Genomic DNA, 21,556 nt, shown 5'->3' with positions numbered 1-21,556 from the left:
TCTAGCGTTTGATTATCTGTTAGGTTTGGTGTCAGTCAGTCTAATCCAGTCCAATCTGAGCTTTGAGAACATCGATGTGGTTCCCCCAGATTCTGATCCCAACTCTCTGTTCTTTGTAGTATCTTTTGTTAGCTGTGCCAGCGTGTGTATTCTGATGTGTGACAAAGGACACAGAAATTGTCTGTATTTCCCAAGACTATATTGTTTTGTTTTAACTGCTGAACAAACAATAAGGAGTCATGGACCACAGTCAAAAACTATTTATGAATTTCAAACAGAGAATTATCTCATTGCACATATTTTGATTTCATTTGGATGGTTCTGTTTTAGTGCATTGAACAGCAGAATGTCTCCCAGTGGCCAACTGACTGTATAGGTATTTTAATCAACCCGAGGTATTATGGCACACGCCTGCAGAAGCTAAGACTTGCCCGATGAGACCCTGCACCTGAAACCAGGATGGGTGAACGGGATGGGAATCTGCTCCTTTCCTAGGCTGTTAAAGCAGTGCTGTCCAAAAATACCCACGTTTGGCACTGTCGATCAAACAGGCTCAAAGAGCAAATGGTACAGAGCTGGCTTGAGAGATCCATGCAATTTCAGACAGGCTTCCAAGTTGAGGCTCAAACTAGTTACCCCAAGAAAATGTCTGAAAAATATTTTAAAACATTTCTTCTTAATAAGTCAATTCCGGACTTGGAACTAAATTGCCCCTCTTTCAGCATCATTGAATCAAAAATCCTGGAATTGCTTTCCCAACATTACTATGGTAACCTTATCCCAAGTGGCCTGCAGGATTCAAGAAAGCAAGTCACCATAACCTTTTTAAGGGTAACTGGGAAATGGAAATACATGCTAGCCCTGCCAGTGATGCCCACATCACATGACTGAATAATAAATAAGAAAAACGATTTCATAGCAGTCAGAATGATTTTTTTGACTTCTTGATTCACCTCTTCTGGGAATAAAAAGCATCATTTGGAATAACAATAATAGCATTCTACTATCGATTGAGTGCTGACGTGATACTTGCAAAATGATCAGCTAGAGCTACATGACTGTTTTCTTCTTAAACACTATTTATACCCAGGCCATCAAGTTCACTGTTACCTAGTATTGGATCTTAAAAGGGAAACTAAAACAGCGGTGACAGTAATAGTAGTTGGGTGTGGACTCCCAATAAGGGGGGTGACATTAATGGGCAATAACTAAATTAGCAGCCATATTACATTGTGCATCCCATTCAAATACCTAAAATAAGCAGTTTATTCGATATAGTTTCCCTTCTCCCATCACCAAGACCTAATCCAAAGTCTTTCCCAGATTCATTGAATCATAGAAACATAGAGCACAGAAAGAGCCCATTTGGCTTGTCGTGCATCCTCTAGCACTTTGCCTGTTGTGCTTAGCACTACATCCTCACTTTTTTTCCATCTGTAACCTTCCACGTTCTGTATCCTCAAAAGAAATAGTTTAAGCCTCTTATAAAATTATTTATGGAATCAGCTTCCACCAACTTTTCAGATCTGGATCCTAACAATTCTCTGACAGTTAAGATTTCTCCTCATCTCCCCTCTAGACTGCTTGTCAATCATATTAAATCTATAATTTATGTGTTATTGATCCACTCACAAGAGGACATAGTTGGAAACCTCTGCAAAGTCACCTGTTGGCAAACAATTTGAACTTTTCTTCTTAAAGGAATGCCTTTGCCCTGGTAACAACCCAGTGAATCTTCCTCCATGCTCTTTCTAAGGCTTCTGTCTTGAAGCTCAATGCCAGAATTGTCCAGGATACCCCAGTTGAGGTCTATCCAGTGATTTTTAAATTCTTCTTTGGTCTTTTTGCATTTATTTCTACAAATTGCCAGGAAATAACTACATGGGTAAAGTTTAAAGAAACTACTTCAAACCCAATCTTAGTCCATCCACACTGCAAAATGAATGCTTTTGATCCTGTGTTCAACTTAAAATGAATCCATGCCTCCTTATTAAAGACTGTCCATGAATATTGTCTTATAATAATCTAAGCTTTACCAACTGCATGAACATATATTCTGCTGTTAATTGCCAAAAGAGAAGTTGCTATTAATTATATATTGTTGCATGTTCAGCATGTTACATTGGATTGGTGAATTTTACAAGTTATTTCTTGTTAGCCAATCACTGTTTGAATTATAAAGGAAAAAGATCGATAAACTGAAAGTACTAATAATTCTGGATGTGACTGAAGGGACTGTTCAGTTGATCAAAGCACATTGTACAGAAAGATTAGAAGGGTAGACAAGATATTATGGAACTTCTTGGGTAAAACTATGATTTTTGTGTCTATTTTACTGATCTTGTTCCCTTTAATTGCTTGATTTCCTTCACTTATTACTATGTTGATCTCCTTCGGACCGCACATTCTCTTTCAAAATGGGTATCAAAAAGGTGTGGAATAGTCCAGTTGCACAGTCCACCTCAAAGCATTAGTTTTCTATTACCATGGAAAGCACTGGGTAGTAGCAAGCTGCCATCATAAAATGTTTGCCACCTCACTGATTAGCAAAATGTATTACATTTGCCATGCAGTGACTGCCTAATATCACAAGATAGCAAAGATTATGTCGCTCCGTCATGGATGTTTTATGTCCATTACATTAACCTACATTCTTACTCACCCTGCCGTTTATTATAGAAAGTTTCAAGTTTATGTAGTACTGTTGAAGATCATGTAAATTCCATGGCACTTATAAAAGTTTACAGCAAAGTAAGGGGCCTTTCAGCTTTTGAGTCCATGCTGACAACAACTAGCCTATCCCTGGTGTCCAGCTCTTGGGACATCTGCCAAATGACTTACAACATTTCAGGTATATAACCAAAGCCCTGTTTAATTGTTATAAGGGTTTTTGTATCAACTGCAGTGCTAGACGAGTGCCAACTCATCACCACCTTTTAGGTGGAAACATTCCCCAATGAATCCCTTCTAAATCCTTTTAAATAATGCACAATGGTTATCAATTACTCAATGAAGGGGAATAGACTAATTCTACCCCCTATCCTTGGAGCACTCAATTTTTTAAACTTTAATCCGATCTCCCACCAGGTCCTCAGTTCCAAAGAAAGCGACCCCAACCCTAAGCAATCTTAGACATGACTAAAATTCTCCAGTACAGACATCATCCAATATTCTCTGGATGTTGGCATTCGATCTAAATAAATTCTTGGTCGTAGTGTTAAATCTGCAATAGTATCTTTCAATATTATTATTCTTCTAGGAATAACATCATAAGTTAATTAAATTTGTTGTATACAGAGAACTGTATTTCTCCAAGGACCCAATTTGGAAATACCATAAATATTTTAAGACCACTGAGAAAAAAATCTTTTTAAAATCTAAATATTTAAGGAATGGTGACTTGAGATATGCAAAAATCTGTCAATAGTTTAAAATAACTACAGCCTCCTTAATGTCTTTAATGCAACAAATATCCCGAAGCACCTCAATCGAACCGTATCGAGCAATTTTGATGGCAAGTCTCATTACGGGGTCACCAGTACCTTTGTTTCAAGGGGTGTCATAAAGAGCAATAGCATGATGGAGACGTTCAAATGTTTAGGACTTTGACAGATGAAAACCTAGTCCCCATGGTGTAGTGATTTAAAATTAGTGGCATACAAGAGGCCAGAAATGGAGATGGGCTGAGAACATAAAGGTTTGTAGAGGCCCAGGACAGAGTAAGACCACAGAGTTATTTGAAAATAAGAAGGAGACTATTAGCAATTGTAGGCCAGCAAACACTAGGGAGGTGGTTGATTAGGTCTTGTTATTAGTTAGAAAATGGCAGCAAATGTTTGGAATGACATCATGTTTATGTGGAGGGTGGAAGAAAGCAATCAGGGGATAAGTGGACCATATAAGCTGAAAGGTAACAAAGACATGGCAAAGGGTTTCAACTGGAGTAGTGAAGGAGAGTTGGAGTCAGGTGAGGTTATGGAGATAGCAATAAGAGGTGTCAGTAATGGAGCAGCTCACCTCCCATCGTACGTGGCACTAAACTTGTGAACAATCTGGTTCAGCCTCAGACAGCTGCAGGGAGAGGAATGCATTTGTTGGCTAGGGAGTAGAATTTGTGGAAGGGTCCAAACGCAATGACATTGCTCTTGTCACAGAGTCATACAGCATGGAAGCAGATCCTTTGGTCCAACCAATCCAGGTCTACCATGTTCCCAAACTAAACTAGTCCCACCTGCCTGTGCTTGGCCCATATTCCCCCCAAACCTTTCCTATTCATGTACTAATCCAAAGGTCTTCTACATGTTCTAACTGCACCTGCATCCATTACTTCCTCTGGTGGTTCATTCCACATATGAACCACTCTGTGTCAAAAAACTGCCTCTCATATCCTTTTAAAACGTTGTCCTCTCATCCTAAAAATATGCCACCTAGTTTTGAACTCAGCCAGCCTAGGGAAAAGACCTTTGCTATCACCGTATCTATGCCCCTCATGATTTTATAGACCTCTCGACTTCCTACATTCCAGTGAAACTGTCCCAAGCTAACCAGCTTCTCTTTATAAGTCAAACCCTCCATTCCTGACAAGATCCTTGTCAATCTTTTCTGAACACTCTCCAATTTAATAATATCCTTCCTTTAGCAGGGTGACCAGAAGAGGCCTTGCCAATGTCCTGTGCAAACTCAACATGACATCCCAATTCCTATACATGATGCTCTGAGCAATGAAGGCAAGAATGCTAAATGCCTTCTTATCCATCTTGTCTACCAGTTATGCAAACCTAACCTCCCAGTCCTGACGGTTCCTGTGGTGGCTTATCCATGGAGCAGCATTAATGGTATTGAGGGACAAGGCACACTGTGGCTCAGTGATTAGCATTGCTGCCTCACAGCACCAAGGACCCAGGTTCGATTTCTGCCTCAGGTGACTGTGTGGAGTTTGCATTCTCCCCGTGTCCACAGGGGTTTCCTCCAGGTGCTCTGGTTTCCTTCCACGATCCAAAGATGTGCAGGTTAGGTGAAATGGCCATGCTAAATTACTCAGTGTTAGGTGCATTAGTCAGGGGTAAATATAGGGTAGGGGAATGGATTTGTGTGGATTACTCCTCGGAGGGTTGGTGTGGACTTGTTGGGCCAAATGGCCTTTTCCCACGCTGTGCTGAATCTAACCTCTCTGCTGACTAAGGAAAACTTTAAAAGGTATTAGAAACATTCAGTCAACCTCCTGAGCCTGTCCCATCACTTATTAGATCATGACAGATTGTAACTTAGATCCATCTGTTGTAATGTAGGGGTCATCTACTTTGGAAAGAGAAATAAACAGGAAGGCAAATTCAAATAATTGATATTTATAGTAATTTTGAAGCAAATTAAGATAGTATAGCAATACATTTCCATTATAGCTTTTGAAGTATATTTGGTGACCATGTATTTTTTGGAGTTACCCTTTCTGTACATTTTGCTGGTGATTGTATTGAGCAGTCCCTTGTAAAACGTTGAATTAGAGCACTGTTGCTTAAAGTCTTGTGAGTTTTACAAAGCTAACGAGCTACAGTCAGGTCTCTTGTGAGACTAATTATACCTGCATATTACTCATGATTACGGTTTCAGACTTTCAGTGTCAAAAGAACAGTCCTATCAACATTAGTGTTTGACTAAACGTGGGATTTAAAAATAAAATTGGTCTGCAAAATTCTTGTTAAGAGAAATGGAGCTGATCAGTTAAATATTATACATAAATAGAAGAATTTATTTAATAAAATGTGTCTTGTGCTCAGTACTTGTGAGGAAAAGGAATTTTTCACTCTATCAGACATGAAATAACATAAAAGCAAGGTGCCCAACCTAAAATTAATAGTTTTCGACTCATTAGTGTAAAATGCCTCACATATTTTTGTCCTATTAATCATTGGTTGCTTGCACTATAATTTTCTGAAAACTATGATTAAAAGGAGATGCAAGAATACTCAAATGACATAATTCATGACAGTTTACATGAGAAATTCTTAATTACTGATAAGCCCGAGCGAACTAAGAAATCAATTTGCTTTCTGGTTTCAACGCGTGGTTGACTAAAATATTGAATCATCTATATATGAATAGGCCCCAATTTCTTGAAAGCTGAGGTAGTGAGACTAGACAACAAAAGTTCAGGACACCTTTACATCACTGGGTCATGGCAACGTATGCAAGGAGCTAAACCTCCTGGAACACACATAACAGTGGTCTTAACAAAAGATCTTAATGAATTCCTGTGATCTCAAACTGATTAATTTTGCAGACCTGAAATGGATCTATTCCTTTCTGTTTTTGCTGGCTGCTTTCGACACTGAACAAGTCTGGAGCTATCCTTGCAGGAAATTAGCTCAATCATGCATGGAAAAAAAAATAACACCCGCAGAAAATGTCATGGTTTTGAAACCTTAATTTTTTTTTATTTAATGTCTTGCCTCCATTTAGAAGCACAGTGTAAACCTTATTACTCTGACTATTCCACTGCTCGGCTTATCATCCACAAAATGTGCACAAGCCATTACTTGGATTTGTTCATCACTGTAGTGATTGGACTGAATGTAATCACCATGGCAATGGAACATTATCGGCAACCAAAGGTAAGGATGATTGTTTTCTCATCAAACTACAAACAGTAAAAATTGCCTTAGTCACCGTTATGAAGCTGACCGCCCCCAGCTTCCTAACACTGACTGCTTTTAAAGTGTTGGCAGCGGATATGACTGGAACCAATAAATTGCAACTCATCTCAAACACCAAGATATCTTTAGGACTGAACAGCACAAAAGGTCCTATTGCCACTGACGACATTTGGAGGTGATGTATCCAATCCCGCTCCAAGAGTTCATGGAACAAAACCATCCAATGGAAAGCTGGTCACTGATATGAGTGCAGTGACGTGTAGTGCTGGGTACTCACATACACAGTGCATCACTCAGGGTTTGAGATATAACTTATCGGAAAACCGAAGAAAAAAACAGCTACCACGTTTATTGAAAATCCACATTGTCATCTCTCTTGCTTATAACAACACAATCCCAACCCTTGATGACTGACATGGTAAACTCAGAGGATTCCTAAATAAACGGTAGCAATTATTTTGGAGGAGGAATCTATTGAAGTGGTAAGATCTGACTTACTAAATAACATAATTGTGACAACTTTTGAACCCATAATTGGTTTCTTCTCACCCCGTTGTCACTCAATTCCCAAATTCTGCTGTCTTCCAAGAGAACATTTTTGCAGCAATCCTGAATAGTTTAATAAACCAGCACCTACTATTCCAGTATAACAGTTTCAATGGATTCACAAATCCTTCTGTCACTGTAAGTTCACAATATATCTTAGTAATCAAGTTAAAATGTGCACATCTGAATGTAAATTTTTAACAGGACAAAAACAGGCGAGTTTCAAAATAAATTAGAACAAAATATGAATTAGCAAATTCAGTAGTAATGTTCAAAAGAGAAACTAGAAAGGAAAATCCTACAAGGGAATGGGAAAGCTGCAATATTAATTGAGTCGCAAAACCAAAGAGCCAACATTGATGAAATGGGCCAAATGGCCTCCATACATACTTTACCTTACTGGGTCAAATATCAGTTGGTATCCACAAAAGGGCAATTCTATAATTGTTCTAAAGTAATGTTCTATGTTTAATCTTAATCTCTAATGTTCCCAGGTCCTGGATGAGGCTTTGAAGATCTGTAACTACATCTTCACCATTATCTTTGTCCTGGAGTCTGTATTCAAACTGGTTGCCTTTGGTTTTCGCCGATTCTTCAAGGATAGGTAAAATATGACAGCAGTACCAAAGTTGAGAGGTGCGGTGGGGAAGCTGAGTGCTTCACACTTCCCTGAGTGACAGTTTGTTGTAGTTGGTGCCCAGGGGAGAAGGCCTTTCCTTATCTTTCAAGCGCTGCTCAATTGGGGCATGCTCCAAATCCAGCAAAAGAAACTGTAAAACCTGGAAACGAAGGTACTGGTCATTCTGCTCCTCCAATGTGAAGTATACAAAACAGGCCAGTATGTGTCATTCACCACATTTGCTGGTTTTCCTTCAGAGTTACCTGACACAGATTTTGTCGACACCTTTCCCGCGAGGGCCATTCGGCACGCGCTAATCCAGAGATGCACATGCGCACACCCGGCTCTAGGTAATACGTCATCACGTGACTGTGCGTGTGACGTCAGACAGTACCGGACTGCGTCAGTTCACTGCCTTTGTAAGGTGTTCAGCGGCAGAGAGTCAGGGGAGGGAGGAAGTGCCCCCTCCCCCACCTCCAACACCCAGGTGTCCCATCCACATGCCAGCTTGCCCCTCCCCCCACCATCTCTCCAGTCTCCCCCAATGCACATGGCCTGCCCTCCCCAATCCAGGCCCCAAAGGTTGTGCCCAACACCAATCCCAATGTCCCTGCCTCAGAAACGCAGATATAGCGATTGCAACAGGTCGTGAGTCCCCTGATTTCCAATTGGTTTGTATAACATTCAGGCCCCCATTTCATTGTAACATCAAGTAAGATTAGATTAGATTACTTACAGTGTGGAAACAGGCCCTTCGGCCCAACAAGTCCACACCGACCCTCCGAAGCGCAACCAACCCATTCCCCTACACTTACCCCTTACCTAACACTATGGACAATTTAGCATGGCCAATTCACCTGGCATCTTTGGACTGTGGGAGGAAACCGGAGCACCCGGAGGAAACCCACACAGACACAGGGAGAACGTGCAAACTCCACACAGTCGCCTGAGTCGGGAAATGAACCCAGGTCTCAGGCGCTGTGAGGCAGCAGTGCTAACCACTGTGCCACCCACTAAGGAGCAGTTTGACTTTTCATAACCCAAGTGTTCCAATGAGGCGACAATGGCCTCAAACTGTGACCAATAGACAAGTCAGTGTTCAAAAGAAGGGTCAATGAACTTGAAATTTTACTCTGCTTCCTATCCACAGGTGCTGTCAGACCTAAGTTTCTCCAAAAAAATCTAATTTTTTTTCAGATTTCCAGCATCTTCATTTTAAATTAGATTGTTAATAATAATGACCTGGATATTTTCAAATCAATGTGTTCAGGGACATTATGACATACTTCTGGAGCAGGTGGGACGTGACTCCTGGCCTCAATGTAGGGATACTACCATGCACCACGAGAACCTGTCAATCAATGACACTGTAATCTCTGCTGCTTAAAAACATCTACCTGTTTCAGGCAGTAGATTCCCCCTTCATATCAGCAAATTTTGGGATCTATGGTATATACATGACACGAATTACAGTGTAAGGATAGAAGTTACAGGGCTAGGGAACAAAAGGAGCGCTAAGAGGTCAAGGCAAATTTCCTCCTCTGTCATTCGGCAGTCAGAAGGAGGCGTGCTCTACCAGCATCCAGAGCAGATTTGTTGAATGATCATGCTCCCCCTCCTGGATTTGCATTGTTAGCAACCAAGGCCATCCAATACTTAAACCGGGACTGAACTTCAGGACAGCTGCAAGGGTATTTCCCATTTGAAGTCAGACAGCTCACTGTCTCCAGTTGACTGAGGCCTAAATCTTGGAATACCTTCAACCTATCATTAGCCTTAAGGGGTGGTGATGGCCTAATGGTATTGCCACTACTGAGACTGATAATCCAGAGAGCCATGTAGTGATTTGGGAATTTGTGTTCAATTGCCCATTAGGGTAGATTTTGGAATTTGAATGCAACAAAAATCTGGAATTAAAAATATTATGATGACCATATATTGTCTTAAAAATCCACCTGGTTCATAATGCCCTTTAAGAAACTGTCATTCTTAGCTGGTCTGGCTTATATGTGACTCCAGAACCATAGCAAAGTGGTTGGCTTTCAGTTGCCCACTGGTCAATTAGGAATGGGCAATAAATGCTGCCGAGGCAGTGAAGCCCTCATCATGTGAATGGCTTATTTTAAATAAAAAGCCTTAGTGCCAATTTTGAAGGAACATTTAAAGGTTTGAAGTGTGCAAACTCACAATAAGCTGTAGAATTGCTGCTCTCATTTACTTCTGCCAGTAGTTATATAACAAACAAATCTCAACTCTTTGATGCTACAGCATGTATTAACTTATTTAAAACTAACGTTCAACCAGCTTGCAAAGCACTTTCTTGAAATCTTCAAATTTGGAGGAGATTTTGACAGAGTCTTTGTCTAAGACAAAACACGTAACCATCTAAAACATCAGATCGATCAATGCCTCTTTATACTTTGTCAAATCCCCTGTGTTATGGACTGTGATCAATTTAATATTGCATGTGGAAATTGGACAGCATTTAAAATTATTATTGATTAAATTAAACTCCTTTAGCCCTCAACGTGATGTTGCTAAGGTTGGAGATTTTAAAAACTCTCCCCTCAAAGTCTGTTGCCAGGGAAATCAGCATCTTAAAACCATCAAGGAAATTCACTAAATCTTTAATATTTCATCGGGTTTTGATGACGCTAACTAGAGGTGTCAACCATCTAGGTGCTTGATATCATAATGCCACATCACCCTGAAAAATTAAGACATAATCTAAATGTTATAATGTGTTTCCTGCTCTCTGAGTTTCAAAAGCACGTTAGTTTTGAAATGGCCACAGGACAAAGGCAGTTTCCCAAAGCCACTATAACTCCTAAGTTTTGAAGATGGCTTGTGATACCTCCTTTATGGTTTATCTACAGGTGGAACCAGCTTGACCTAGCTATTGTCCTGCTGTCTATTATGGGGATCACCCTTGAAGAGATTGAAGTGAATGCTTCCCTACCAATCAACCCTACAATCATCAGAATCATGAGAGTTCTCCGCATTGCTAGAGGTCAGTAAACTGGTATTCATTATTCCTTGGAGTTTAAGTAAAACTCCATTTGGATGGAAAAAAATTCAAGTCCCTAGTGGTTTAGGCGTGTGTTTGTGGAGATTAGGTGAGTTGAGAGCCGATGCAAAGATGAGGAATTGACTTTTACACTCTTGAGTTGTTGTGATTTTGAATGCATTGTCTAAAACATTGGCAGAGGCAGTTTCTATTAGCAACTTTCATCAAGGAATAGGATAAATACTTGAAAGAAATGAAATCAGAGGAAAGTGCAGGTCTAATTAGATGAGCATTTCAAAGAATCAGCTGAGGACGAACGAGCCAAACAATCACTGCTGCTGTAGTACTATAGATTAGGGTCAGATAATACGATGAAGCCCTACTTGGTCTAATACCCCTGTAGCACTCACTCCAGGGCTGATTACATCATCAGGATGCTGAATCAATCTTTTCAGACTATGCCACAAAATGAATAGGCATAATCGATGTTATTGTTACAGATGGTGGCCTAGCAATTCTGTTCTAAACACCAGGGATAAAACATTAGGTTGAGACCTCCTCCTACCTCCACCAACCTTACCCTTCCAATTGCAGGGGTAGTGTCATAGAGTCCTACAGCATGGAGACTGGCCCTTTGGCTCAAACCAGTTCATAATGACCAAAATATATCGCTTAAATATTTGAGACACCGACCTGCAGCAAGGTTGTTGCTGTTGAGGATCCCTTCTCCAGGTGACACAAAATTTGGGAGCCCAGTTTTGCATCTCCCTGCAACCCAAGAGTTGCCAGACAAAAATATTAGTGAATTATTGGTTATACTTGTTGTCCACTTCCTAAGCTTTAAAGCTGCCATGGCCCTAGAAGGCCATAGGATTGCTCTCACATTAGATAGAGGCGGCTGCTGGTGAGTTTAACTTGGGGGTTAGCATGCCTCAGGTGAGGGGAGAGTTGAGAAGGAGACTCCGTCATGAAATCTCAGCCAGTGTGGAAATTGAACCCAATCTGTTCCAAATCGTATCGCCAATTGGGACTCCAGCCTGTCTCCAACAGTGACAATTGCTGGAGTGGGTTGGGAAGATAAGGGTCCTTGGGAGACAGTGGTGGCAGGGATGGTTAGGCCAAGGGAGCAGGGTGGCGGGGTAGGGAAATAAATCTAGAAGTGGTGGGAGCAAAAGATCTTGAGGAAGTCTCTGACGGGCTGTGGGCCTTGTATAGTCAGTATGTCATTCCTTCCCTGCCACCAGCTCAAACAGGAAACTCTGCTGGACATCCCAGCTCTTCAACCAGAGAGTGGTGAATCTATGGAACTAATTGCCATAGAAAGCTGTCGACATCAGGTCATTGAATATATTTTAGACTGAGATAGATAGGTTCTTGATTGTCAAAGGGACCAAGGGTTATGGGGAGAAAGCAGGAGAATGGAGTTGAGAAACTTAACAGCCATGATTGAATGGCAGAGCAGACTTGATGGGCTGAATGGCCTAATTTCTGCTGCTGTGTCTTATGGTCACCAACATCTGCTTACCCTGAGAAACTCTGGGAAAATGTGCACTCACACGTCAACCTGTCCTGGGCTGGACTCAAACTGTCATCGACTGAGCACCAACCCCACGCTGTCACCCCACCAAGCCCTCACACCCCCTGCACCCTCTCAGCCCCCAAGCCCAGCCTGAGTTCAGATCAGCAGTCCTAGTTCCTTGTAGTGAATCCACTTTCCCAGCTGCTTCTCCAATCAGAGACGGGCTCTTTCCCGTGCTTACAACTAATTGTTTCATAAGTCGGCCTATTAGTAGAAAATGGGGGTGAGAAATAACTTGTGATCAGAGCAGCAGCTCCTCACGTTCCGTCTGTCTGTCTGTCTCTCTCTTTCTCTCTCTCTCTCTCCCCCACCCCTATGGGTTTAACCTGGGTCCATTTGGTCCCAGAGGAACGGTGCTGCCTGATCCTAGGCTCCAATGACAAGCACTGTCTACACACCCCTTTCCCAGACTCTGCCTTTAACAAATTTATGTGGACTTACTATCATTAATGTGCACTTTTCCCAAATTATTGTTGATTTTGTCCCAGATTAGCATTTCGAAAACCTGCCCCATCACCAAGGTTAGGCTGACTAGCCTAAGTTCTGGGTTTATCCTTTTATCCATTTTAAAGCATAAGCATTATGTTTACAATTCCCCAGTCTTCTGAAGCCACCTTGTATCTAAGGAGGATTGGAAGATGCCAGTTCCTCTGCAATTTCCGCACTTATTTCCTTAACCTTCTTGGATGCAACCCATACGATACTGTTCACTTATCACCAACTAACACCTCCTCTTTATCAAGATTTAACACATCCAATATTTTGACAATCTCCTCTCTCACTATGACTTCAGCAGTATCTCCTTCTATAATAGAAGATTGCAAATATCTCAGCCTCAGTCTCCTGGTTCAGATTCCTGTTAGGTCTTCACCCCTCAGCTTCCTTTTGAATATTGGTATGCCTTTGAGAGACTCTTGTGTTCCATTCTACTTTAGCTGCCAGTCTCTCCTCACACTTTCTCTTTGCCTCTCTTATATCCTTTATCATGTTTCCTGTGAAAATGTGTTGCTGGTTAAAGCACAGCAGGTTAGGCAGCATCCAAGGAACAGGAAATTCGACGTTTCGAAGGGCTTATGCCCGAAACGTCGAATTTCCTGTTCCTTGGATGCTGCCTAACCTGCTGTGCTTTAACCAGCAACACATTTTCAGCTGTGATCTCCAGCATCTGCAGACCTCACTTTTTACTCATGTTCCCTGTGAGTTTGCTGTATTCAGGTTGTCCCATTTAGAACAATATTGAGTACTGAGGAGAAAGTGAGGATTGCAGAGGCTGGAGATCAGCGTTGAGAGTGTGGTGCTGGAAAAGTACAGCAAGTCAGGCAGCATCCGAGGAGCAGGAGAATCGACGAGAAACGTCGATTCTCCTGCTCTTCAGACACTGCCAGACCTGCTGTGCTTTTCTAGCACCACACTCTCAAATATTGAGTACTGAATAAAGTTAGAATTCCTTAAAAGGCCAGCACCAGACTGGCTTGAAGGAGTAACTATTTTTTCTTGAATTGCAGAAGGATGTCATAAACCCTATCCAAGGATCTTGGCATTTGCATCAAATAAGGGTTATTATTTGAATTATTTAAAGTGGAACATTATTAGAAGATGCAAGGTGTTGCTTGCAACACCAGAGCAAATTGCCAGGAAATATCTGCAACATTGCATTTTTGTAGTATGTATAACTATTACTTATATCCCCAATAAGTTCTCAAGCTCTTGAAGATGGCAGTGGGGATGAGAGCGTTGCTGAACACTGTGATCCAGGCTCTACCACAGGTAAGCACAATGCTGTAATTTCACAGCTTGCCATGTCAGCGAGTGATGAATTGTGTGGAATGTTTACAGCTGTGAGATCACTGCTTCCAACATAACTCACCCAGTGTTATGACCCTGGTACAGGACATGTTCAGAAATACAGCCCAACGTTAACACAATCCGATGGCAGGGTTTACATGGGGGCTATTGTTGCAGCACTCAAAATGTCATCACTTTGACATTCAACAATGAGACTCAACACTGAGTCTCAATGCTGGCATACACTGGCACTGAATACTCAATCAGAACTGGTGCACACTGGCACTGAACATTCAAATTATAACTGACTATCAACACAGACACACACTGACACTGAACACTCACTCAATACTGACACTCTGGCATTGAACACTCATTCAACACTGCCTCTCAAACTGGATGAAGTGAGGATTTTAATTGTCTCATCTCCCCAGCCTGATTCAATTTTCAGTACAAGAGTCGGGTGTTTCTGTCGAGGGTCCTCGTGACTGAATAGGCTGATTTGTGATCAACAGATATTTGGGCACATGGGGTGGAATGTTCCATGAGGCAGTGGGATTTCCTTCCTTTTCCAGAGTTAAGGCTTCCATCCTTTTCTTTCCTTCTGTACTGTTGCTCTGTCTCAATTCAGCATTTATACTGGGAATGTGGTGCTTGCTGTTTTATTTTACAACAATACTGAATGGTTGGCCATGAGCTCCCCTCAGTCATTAATATCAATGCTGTTCTGCTTTATGGGAAATTTCAGAGTATTCTGTAGCATTTCCTTTCTCCTCCCCTTGAACATTGATCTTCTGAGAGCTAACAGAAAAAAAGATCCTTGCAAAAGAGATGCTTTTTAGCCAACCTTCCTTGATGTACAATCCAACATAATTGATTTTGCAAGAGTTTGCCTGAATGCTTGTAGAGCTGACTTCAAGAAGGACGTGATCATTTGGTCAACAATTCTCTCATTAAATCCAACAAGTGCAGCAGCAGCTCTGCTGGTAGAATTTCTCTCGTGGTCTTACAGTGGCCTTTTGAGGGAGAAGGTCACCCAAGGTTTGGAAAATGCTCAACATGTTCCAGAGTCTCTCTACTGACATTTACAATAGATGGTGTACTTCACCAACCAGGTCCAGGTTGATATGAGTTATGGTTGGGACAGGACCTGTACACTTAATGGTAGGGTCCTGGGGAGTGTTGCTGAACAAAGAGACATTGGGATGCGGGTTTATAGTTCTTTGAAAGTGGAGTCGCACGTACACAGAGAGTGAAGAAGGTGTTTGGTACGCTTGTCATTATTGCTCAGTGCATTTACTTTAGGAGTTGAGAGATCATGTTGCAGCTGTACTGGACATTGGTTAGGCTACTTTTGGAATGCTGCATTCAATTCAGCTCTCCCTGCTATAGGAAAGATGTTGTTAAACTTGAAAAGGTGCAGAACAGATTCACAAAGATGTTGCTAGAGTTGGAGAGCTTGAGCCACAGGGAGAGACTGAACAGGCTGTGACTTTTTTCCTGACCGTCAGAGGCTGGGGTCTGACCTTGTAGAAGTTTATAAAATCATGAGGGGCATGGATAGGGTGAATAGTCAAGGTATTGATGCCCAGGGTAGGACATTCCAAAACTAGAGGGCATAGGTTTAATAGGGTCTGAAGGGGCAACTTTTTCAGGCAGAGGATGGTGAGTGTGTGGAACAGCTGCCATGGGAAATAGTAGACGCTAGTATAATTACAACATTTAAAAGGCATCTGAATGAGTATGCAAACAGGAAGAGTTTAGAGAGGTATGAGCCAAATGCTAGCAAATGGGACTAGATTAATTTAGGCTACTGATTTACATGGACAAGTTGAACCAAGGGGTCTGTTTCCATGCTGTACAACTCTATAACCCTGTGACTGTATGACATTCAATGACAGGCCAAGTCTTTTGTCTGCAGAATTGAAGGTGTTGAGCTTGGCTTGAAAATCTGGTGCAGAGCAGCCAACGACAGTCCCACTCATCCAAATACATCACATGAGTCTCAACTCTTAAATTTGGCACAGAGGTGACTGGGCTGAAAGACTTTACCATCAAGATGGTATTTAATGTTGAATGCAGAGGGCAATTGATGGTGTGGAAACTGTCAGATAAATTGTAGACAGTTTTGGGGCTATCACCTATAGCTTTGGAAGTACATGAATATAGCAGACGGAAAATTTGCTGCACCTTCAGTAGAACCATGTAATCATCCTTTAATTAGAAATTTTATTCAGATGTTCTGAAAATTAAAAAAGGCATTAAAAGGTATGAAATTTGCATTTTGACTTGCAGCCAATGAATGGAGCACAAGTTAGTGAGAATGACGTCAATGAACTAATCTGATTCATAAAGCACTGTATGAAACTGAGAAATCAGAAGCCGTTTAGTTGCTTTAATGTTTACTTCTGCATGCCCTGTTCTTCCTGCAACTTGAACAAGTGATTTGTTCTTGTGAATGGTCCGCTTTCACTTGGACATGAACATTTTCACTTCAGACAGAAAGGTCATGCCTGAGGACCTTGTCTTCATCCTGCTTCTGCCCTGATTAGCTCTGAGTCTTCCCACCCAATCACCAGCTGGAGCCCCTAAGTGGGTAATTAATACCACTGAAGTATCTCATTCTACCCCGTGTGGTATTCAGCTAGCAATGGGGGGGGAAGGGGCGGGGTGGGGAGGGGGGAGATTTATCATACAGAAAGCTCAAATAGCAAACTCTACTGGGGTTGTTAGCCAGCTTCTGAGAATGGGAGGGGGAGGGGGAGGGTGGGTCAGAAGCACACAGTGCCTGAGCACGGGCTCTGGCATCAAGAAGGGAAGATTTCACTGAGGGCCACACCTGCCCTCAGTGCCAATCCCCCTCCCTTTATTCCCATGATTCCCACCCACAATCCCTTCCACCATCACTCTCCTGTGGTCTGTCTCCTCCTGGACTGTGGGTGGCTCCATTACCAGTAGCTGTTCCCATCTCCATGGCTTCTGATTGGCTGTCAATTGTTGGCAGTTAGGACATCCTTCCCTCATCTCCACCCCCAGTCCAGATTCCTTGACCCTGAAGAATGCTCACAACTGCCCCACTGAGTGCCAGATTAGCACTTATGTAGTGGGCCTTGTGTACTACCACCTTTGAAGTGATGACGCTTTAATGGCTCATGATGCAAATAGCCATGTGCCTGGATGTGATCACGTGACTGCAGGCTGTTTGTCATATAGCATTCTAGTTACTGTGCCTGGACAATACCCTGTCCACTGAGCATTGGTTTAGGTGTAAATGAACACACCAGAGATCTTCCAGTAACCTCACTTGTATTACATTTAGAAAACACCAAGAATGTCAATACAGACCTTCTCCAAAAGAAATGTCATGGGATTCTCAACACTTTTCCAGCTGATACACAAGACCCCTGCCGACCACATTAAATACATACGCCAACAATATACAGGCTTTTAATAATCAGAACTAACTCAACTTAGGCAATTCTTTTTGACTTTACTTCAACACTTTCCAATTCAATGGCATTCTGTGCATTGCATCTCTTTGATCTAAGAAAGAAAGAAACTGCTTGCCAGAATGTAATTACCTTCACAACTGCTAGCTATCTAAAGTGCTTCACAGATCCTGAATGACTATTTGAAATGCATTCTTTTTTACAATGAAAGAAACGTGCCAATTGAGTACATCAAGCCTCCACGAATGTTGGTGTCATCAGGTAATCTGTCTTGGTCATGTAGATTGCCGCCACTCAAGGAAGGCCTCACATTTACTAATTGTGTGTCCCTTTTCCAGAGATAAATGAGTGCCTCAACCTCCTGCTTACTACTTGTATCTGTTAGGGACCACCTTGATGAGACTCAGGAGCAGGGAGGTGCACCATATGACAAGAAGGGATTGGAGTGACTGCTGAAGACAACGCAGTGGTTAGCACTGCTGCCTAACAACGCTGGAGACCTGGGTTCGATTCCAGCCTTGGGTGGCTGTGTGGAGTTTGCACATTCTCCTTATGTCTGTGTGGGTTTCCTCTGGTGCTTTGGTTTCTGCCCACAATCCAAAGATGAGCACGTTAGATGGATTAGCCATGCTAAATTGCTTCAAAGTTTCCAGGGATGTGCAGGCTTGGTGAATTAGCCATGGGAAATGCAGGATTAGGAGATAATGCAGGGGGCGGTGGGTCTGAGTTGAATGCTTTTCAGAGGGTCAGTGCATACTCGATGGGCTAAATGGCCTCTCTCTCTGCTTTAAATATTCTATGATTCCGTTCTTTGTAATTAGAGTGATGAGTGTTGGTCAGGATGAACTCCCTAACTCTTGTTCAAAGAGTACCATGGAATCTTTCACATCTCCACGCCCCCCCACCCCACACTCCCCAGAAGGTGGGCTTGTCCTAACATCTCAAAAGCATGCCATCTGTCTCTCTCCATAATCTCAAACTTGATGAAACTGTAAAATGACTGAGTCGTGTTACTTCATGCAAATGTTATTGATCCTCTGTTTTTTCGGCAGCTCAGTCAAATATTAATTACAGGTTGAAATTACCTTTTGTGATGTCAGCTTCTGATTAATTAATGACTTGTGACAATTTTCTGTTTTTAAAATCAAATTCATGCTTCCTTTGAAATTAAAAAGTAATGTCATGTGAACACTTTACATATATTACAGCAGATATTCTAATCAAAAGCTTCTGGTCTATAGTCTCAACTTGAACCCTCCAGAATGAAAATGTATTTATCATAATTGATTCTGGAATGCTTGTTGAAGGATTTTCAGGGTAGTAGATTGCAGTATTAATTGAACAAAAATATCATGTGTGACTATTCCAATGTTATAGATCAAAAATAAAAAATGACATGTCCATCTGAAGCCATTCCATGTGTGAGTACCACAAATGTACACCAGGGGAAGAATCCTTCATGATCTTTCTGTCTCTTTCAGGTTGGAAATCTCGGACTGTTGTTCATGCTGCTATTTTTCATATTTGCAGCTCTTGGAGTTGAACTTTTTGGGGACCTAGGTGAGATACAGCAGGGACAAGTTAATTTATTTTGAGTTAATATTCCTTTCTACTTCATGATGCTCATTTGTTGACTGGCTTTCCTCATTTTATTATAGCTCTTGTACGTAGAGGTTTCATAAGAGCATAGTGGGTGATAATCATAGCAATCAACCTCTCAATCTCTATGTATTAGTCTGCAACAGACCCAGATGCGAGGGGAGTAAACACTGAGAGAGTTTTGGGAACCTGAGTCCAAAATCACTTGTTCTTCTCAAATGTGCTATGTTTACCATATTTTATGCACCAAAGTATGCACATAATGTAGCCCAAAATGTTATTTTCCTAAATAATGAAAATGACCAGAGGGTTGGTAACCTGTCAGTGAAATCTCTTATATGGATTCATTACAGTCAAAATTTAGGGAATCTGCTGCCTTATTGTTATGTGAGCAAGGTAGTCTAAAAACTGGCTTCCAGCTGCTAACATTACAATGGAAAGTGGTTTGGGATGGTGTTGGAGTGGAGATCTGCAGCATGGACTGAGCTGTCCTTACTGTTAGACAGTTTGTCTGTGTCCTCTATAGAGTTGTACTCTTGATTTGCTTGTTCCTATCTGCTGTATCATACCAGTAATTCAAACGTAGTTATGGTAAGAAAGATGAAACTCTTTATTAACGTGATATACATGATTGCAGTTGAGTACACTGTGTTGTTTCTCCATCAGTCTCCAGCTCAGACTCTCTCTCTGAGTGCTCCATCTATATGTGATTGCATAATTGAGTACTTCATAGACTGATTTACATTAACCCTTTACAGAAGGTGATATAGGAGTCTTTAATCCTGTCTGATTATCTGCAGACACTATAATTTACTGGGTCTTCAATTAATAAATCTTAATTTTGATTATGAAATAGAATCTGCGATATATCCCAAACCATGTCAACCTTGTATTGACATTGGAGCTCTGGATAATGGAAAATATCAGATTGAAACCAAATTGAGTTATCTTCAGATGATTTTCCATTAGTTTGGGTGTAGATATATTTTGGTATCAAGAGTACTAAGAGTTATATTTTGTGATAATCGATATTTTCATTCAAAATGAAAAATCAAAGCAGAGCACACCATCAAAGACAATTTGTGTTGGTCACATTTATCTATCCAATTGGGAACAGAGGTTCAGAACTCAGCTTCGTAACACAGCATGATCCACTGCTGAAACTTTAGTTTTCCCAAGTTATCCTTTTGACAGGTTCTCTGCCCAAAGTAGTTGTAACATGACCTCTTCCATGGATAAGGCTGAGAGGCAGGTCCCAAATCTAGTCCCACTGAAACAGGATCAAACTCCATGCTTGTTGTGGGCTGGAGCTATAGAAAGTGCCAATACAGACTCCAACTTGTTTCCATCACATGGCTCTCCCATTCTTACTATCTGGCTTTGACTGTTTTGGACAAATGAATGGCACCTTCCTTAGCCATCAATTCCTTGTGCTTCTGGCTTAGAAGGAGTGATGCTACCCATTACAGCCCCTCCTTGAGTATAACCACTCAAATCTTGCAGTAACAATGACCGTGAAGCCGCTCACATTTGCCATCATTATTGTCCTGATTGTGATTCTGCACATCTCCAGAAGGTGCAGTCCTCCTCCCAGCTACAGTGATCAGGCAACTCTCAATGGGAATCAACCTGTCACTGCTATAGTGTCAATCTTAGTGTAAAATTCCCTGAAAGAGTTACTCCTTTTTCAATGAAATGTAGCTGTGTTTTGATGGTGTACCAACATCACAATATGGCTAAACCCTATATTACCCAAAAAAGATTAATTTATGTTTATAGAAACGTTGTTAACTTTTCTAAAAGAATATTTACCCTGAATTTAGCTTCATTATTATTTGAATCATTATCATTTACGTGTGAGAATCTATCTTAAAAATGAAGCATGGTAAATGTTTTTAACTTCCTAGTTAGCTGTATGTGAATAATTCGATGTTATTCATTTCTTATTATCTTGCTGATATATCATTGTTGCTAGGTGCCTTGATATCTTGATTTGGCCCCACATTTAAACTACCTAGAAACCACATCAACAAGACCACCAGATCTTAGTTAGTGGCATTCTTCAAGGTCAGAGGTGAGCACCCTTGCTTCACTGATGACTGTAAAACATAGGCCAATATATTTTGAGCAGATTAAAGATAAAGGGTGATTTAATGTAATCTTCAAATGATTAAAAAGTTGGTAGGGTAACAAAGAGAATCTGTTTCCTCTGGTGGGGGATTTCAGAAGAAAATTTTGAGGGAAACGCAACTGTAAAAGTAGATTAAGTCGCTCAGTGATGATGTCAGGGTCACCTTCTCACAGGAACAGTGGTAGAAGACT

General features: G+C 41.3%; 1 protein-coding gene and 1 long non-coding RNA gene across 4 annotated transcripts in view; one reads left to right on the top strand and one right to left on the bottom strand.

The window, feature by feature from the left end:
• Window positions 1-7,781, bottom strand: part of LOC132827675 (uncharacterized) — a 197,622-nt gene extending 189,841 nt beyond the window's left edge. The window contains exon 1 of the long non-coding RNA XR_009646025.1: window positions 7,592-7,781. This is a non-coding gene — a long non-coding RNA (uncharacterized LOC132827675). The remainder of the gene's footprint in view (window positions 1-7,591) is intronic.
• The window catches only part of cacna1g (calcium channel, voltage-dependent, T type, alpha 1G subunit), a 308,065-nt gene that overhangs the window by 237,874 nt on the left and 48,635 nt on the right, over window positions 1-21,556 (top strand). For all 3 annotated transcript variants that reach the window (XM_060844315.1, XM_060844314.1, XM_060844316.1), the window contains 5 exons: window positions 6,457-6,608; window positions 7,691-7,800; window positions 10,692-10,825; window positions 14,098-14,168; window positions 19,117-19,195. In XM_060844315.1, the coding sequence (XP_060700298.1) occupies window positions 6,457-6,608; window positions 7,691-7,800; window positions 10,692-10,825; window positions 14,098-14,168; window positions 19,117-19,195 (546 nt within the window). The remainder of the gene's footprint in view (window positions 1-6,456; window positions 6,609-7,690; window positions 7,801-10,691; window positions 10,826-14,097; window positions 14,169-19,116; window positions 19,196-21,556) is intronic.

The sequence above is a fragment of the Hemiscyllium ocellatum genome, chromosome 25, assembly GCF_020745735.1.
Source record: "Hemiscyllium ocellatum isolate sHemOce1 chromosome 25, sHemOce1.pat.X.cur, whole genome shotgun sequence".
Taxonomy (NCBI): Eukaryota; Metazoa; Chordata; class Chondrichthyes; order Orectolobiformes; family Hemiscylliidae; genus Hemiscyllium; species Hemiscyllium ocellatum.
The sequence above is the reverse complement of the archived record's forward strand: the minus strand, read 5'-3'. Positions and strand labels throughout refer to the sequence as shown.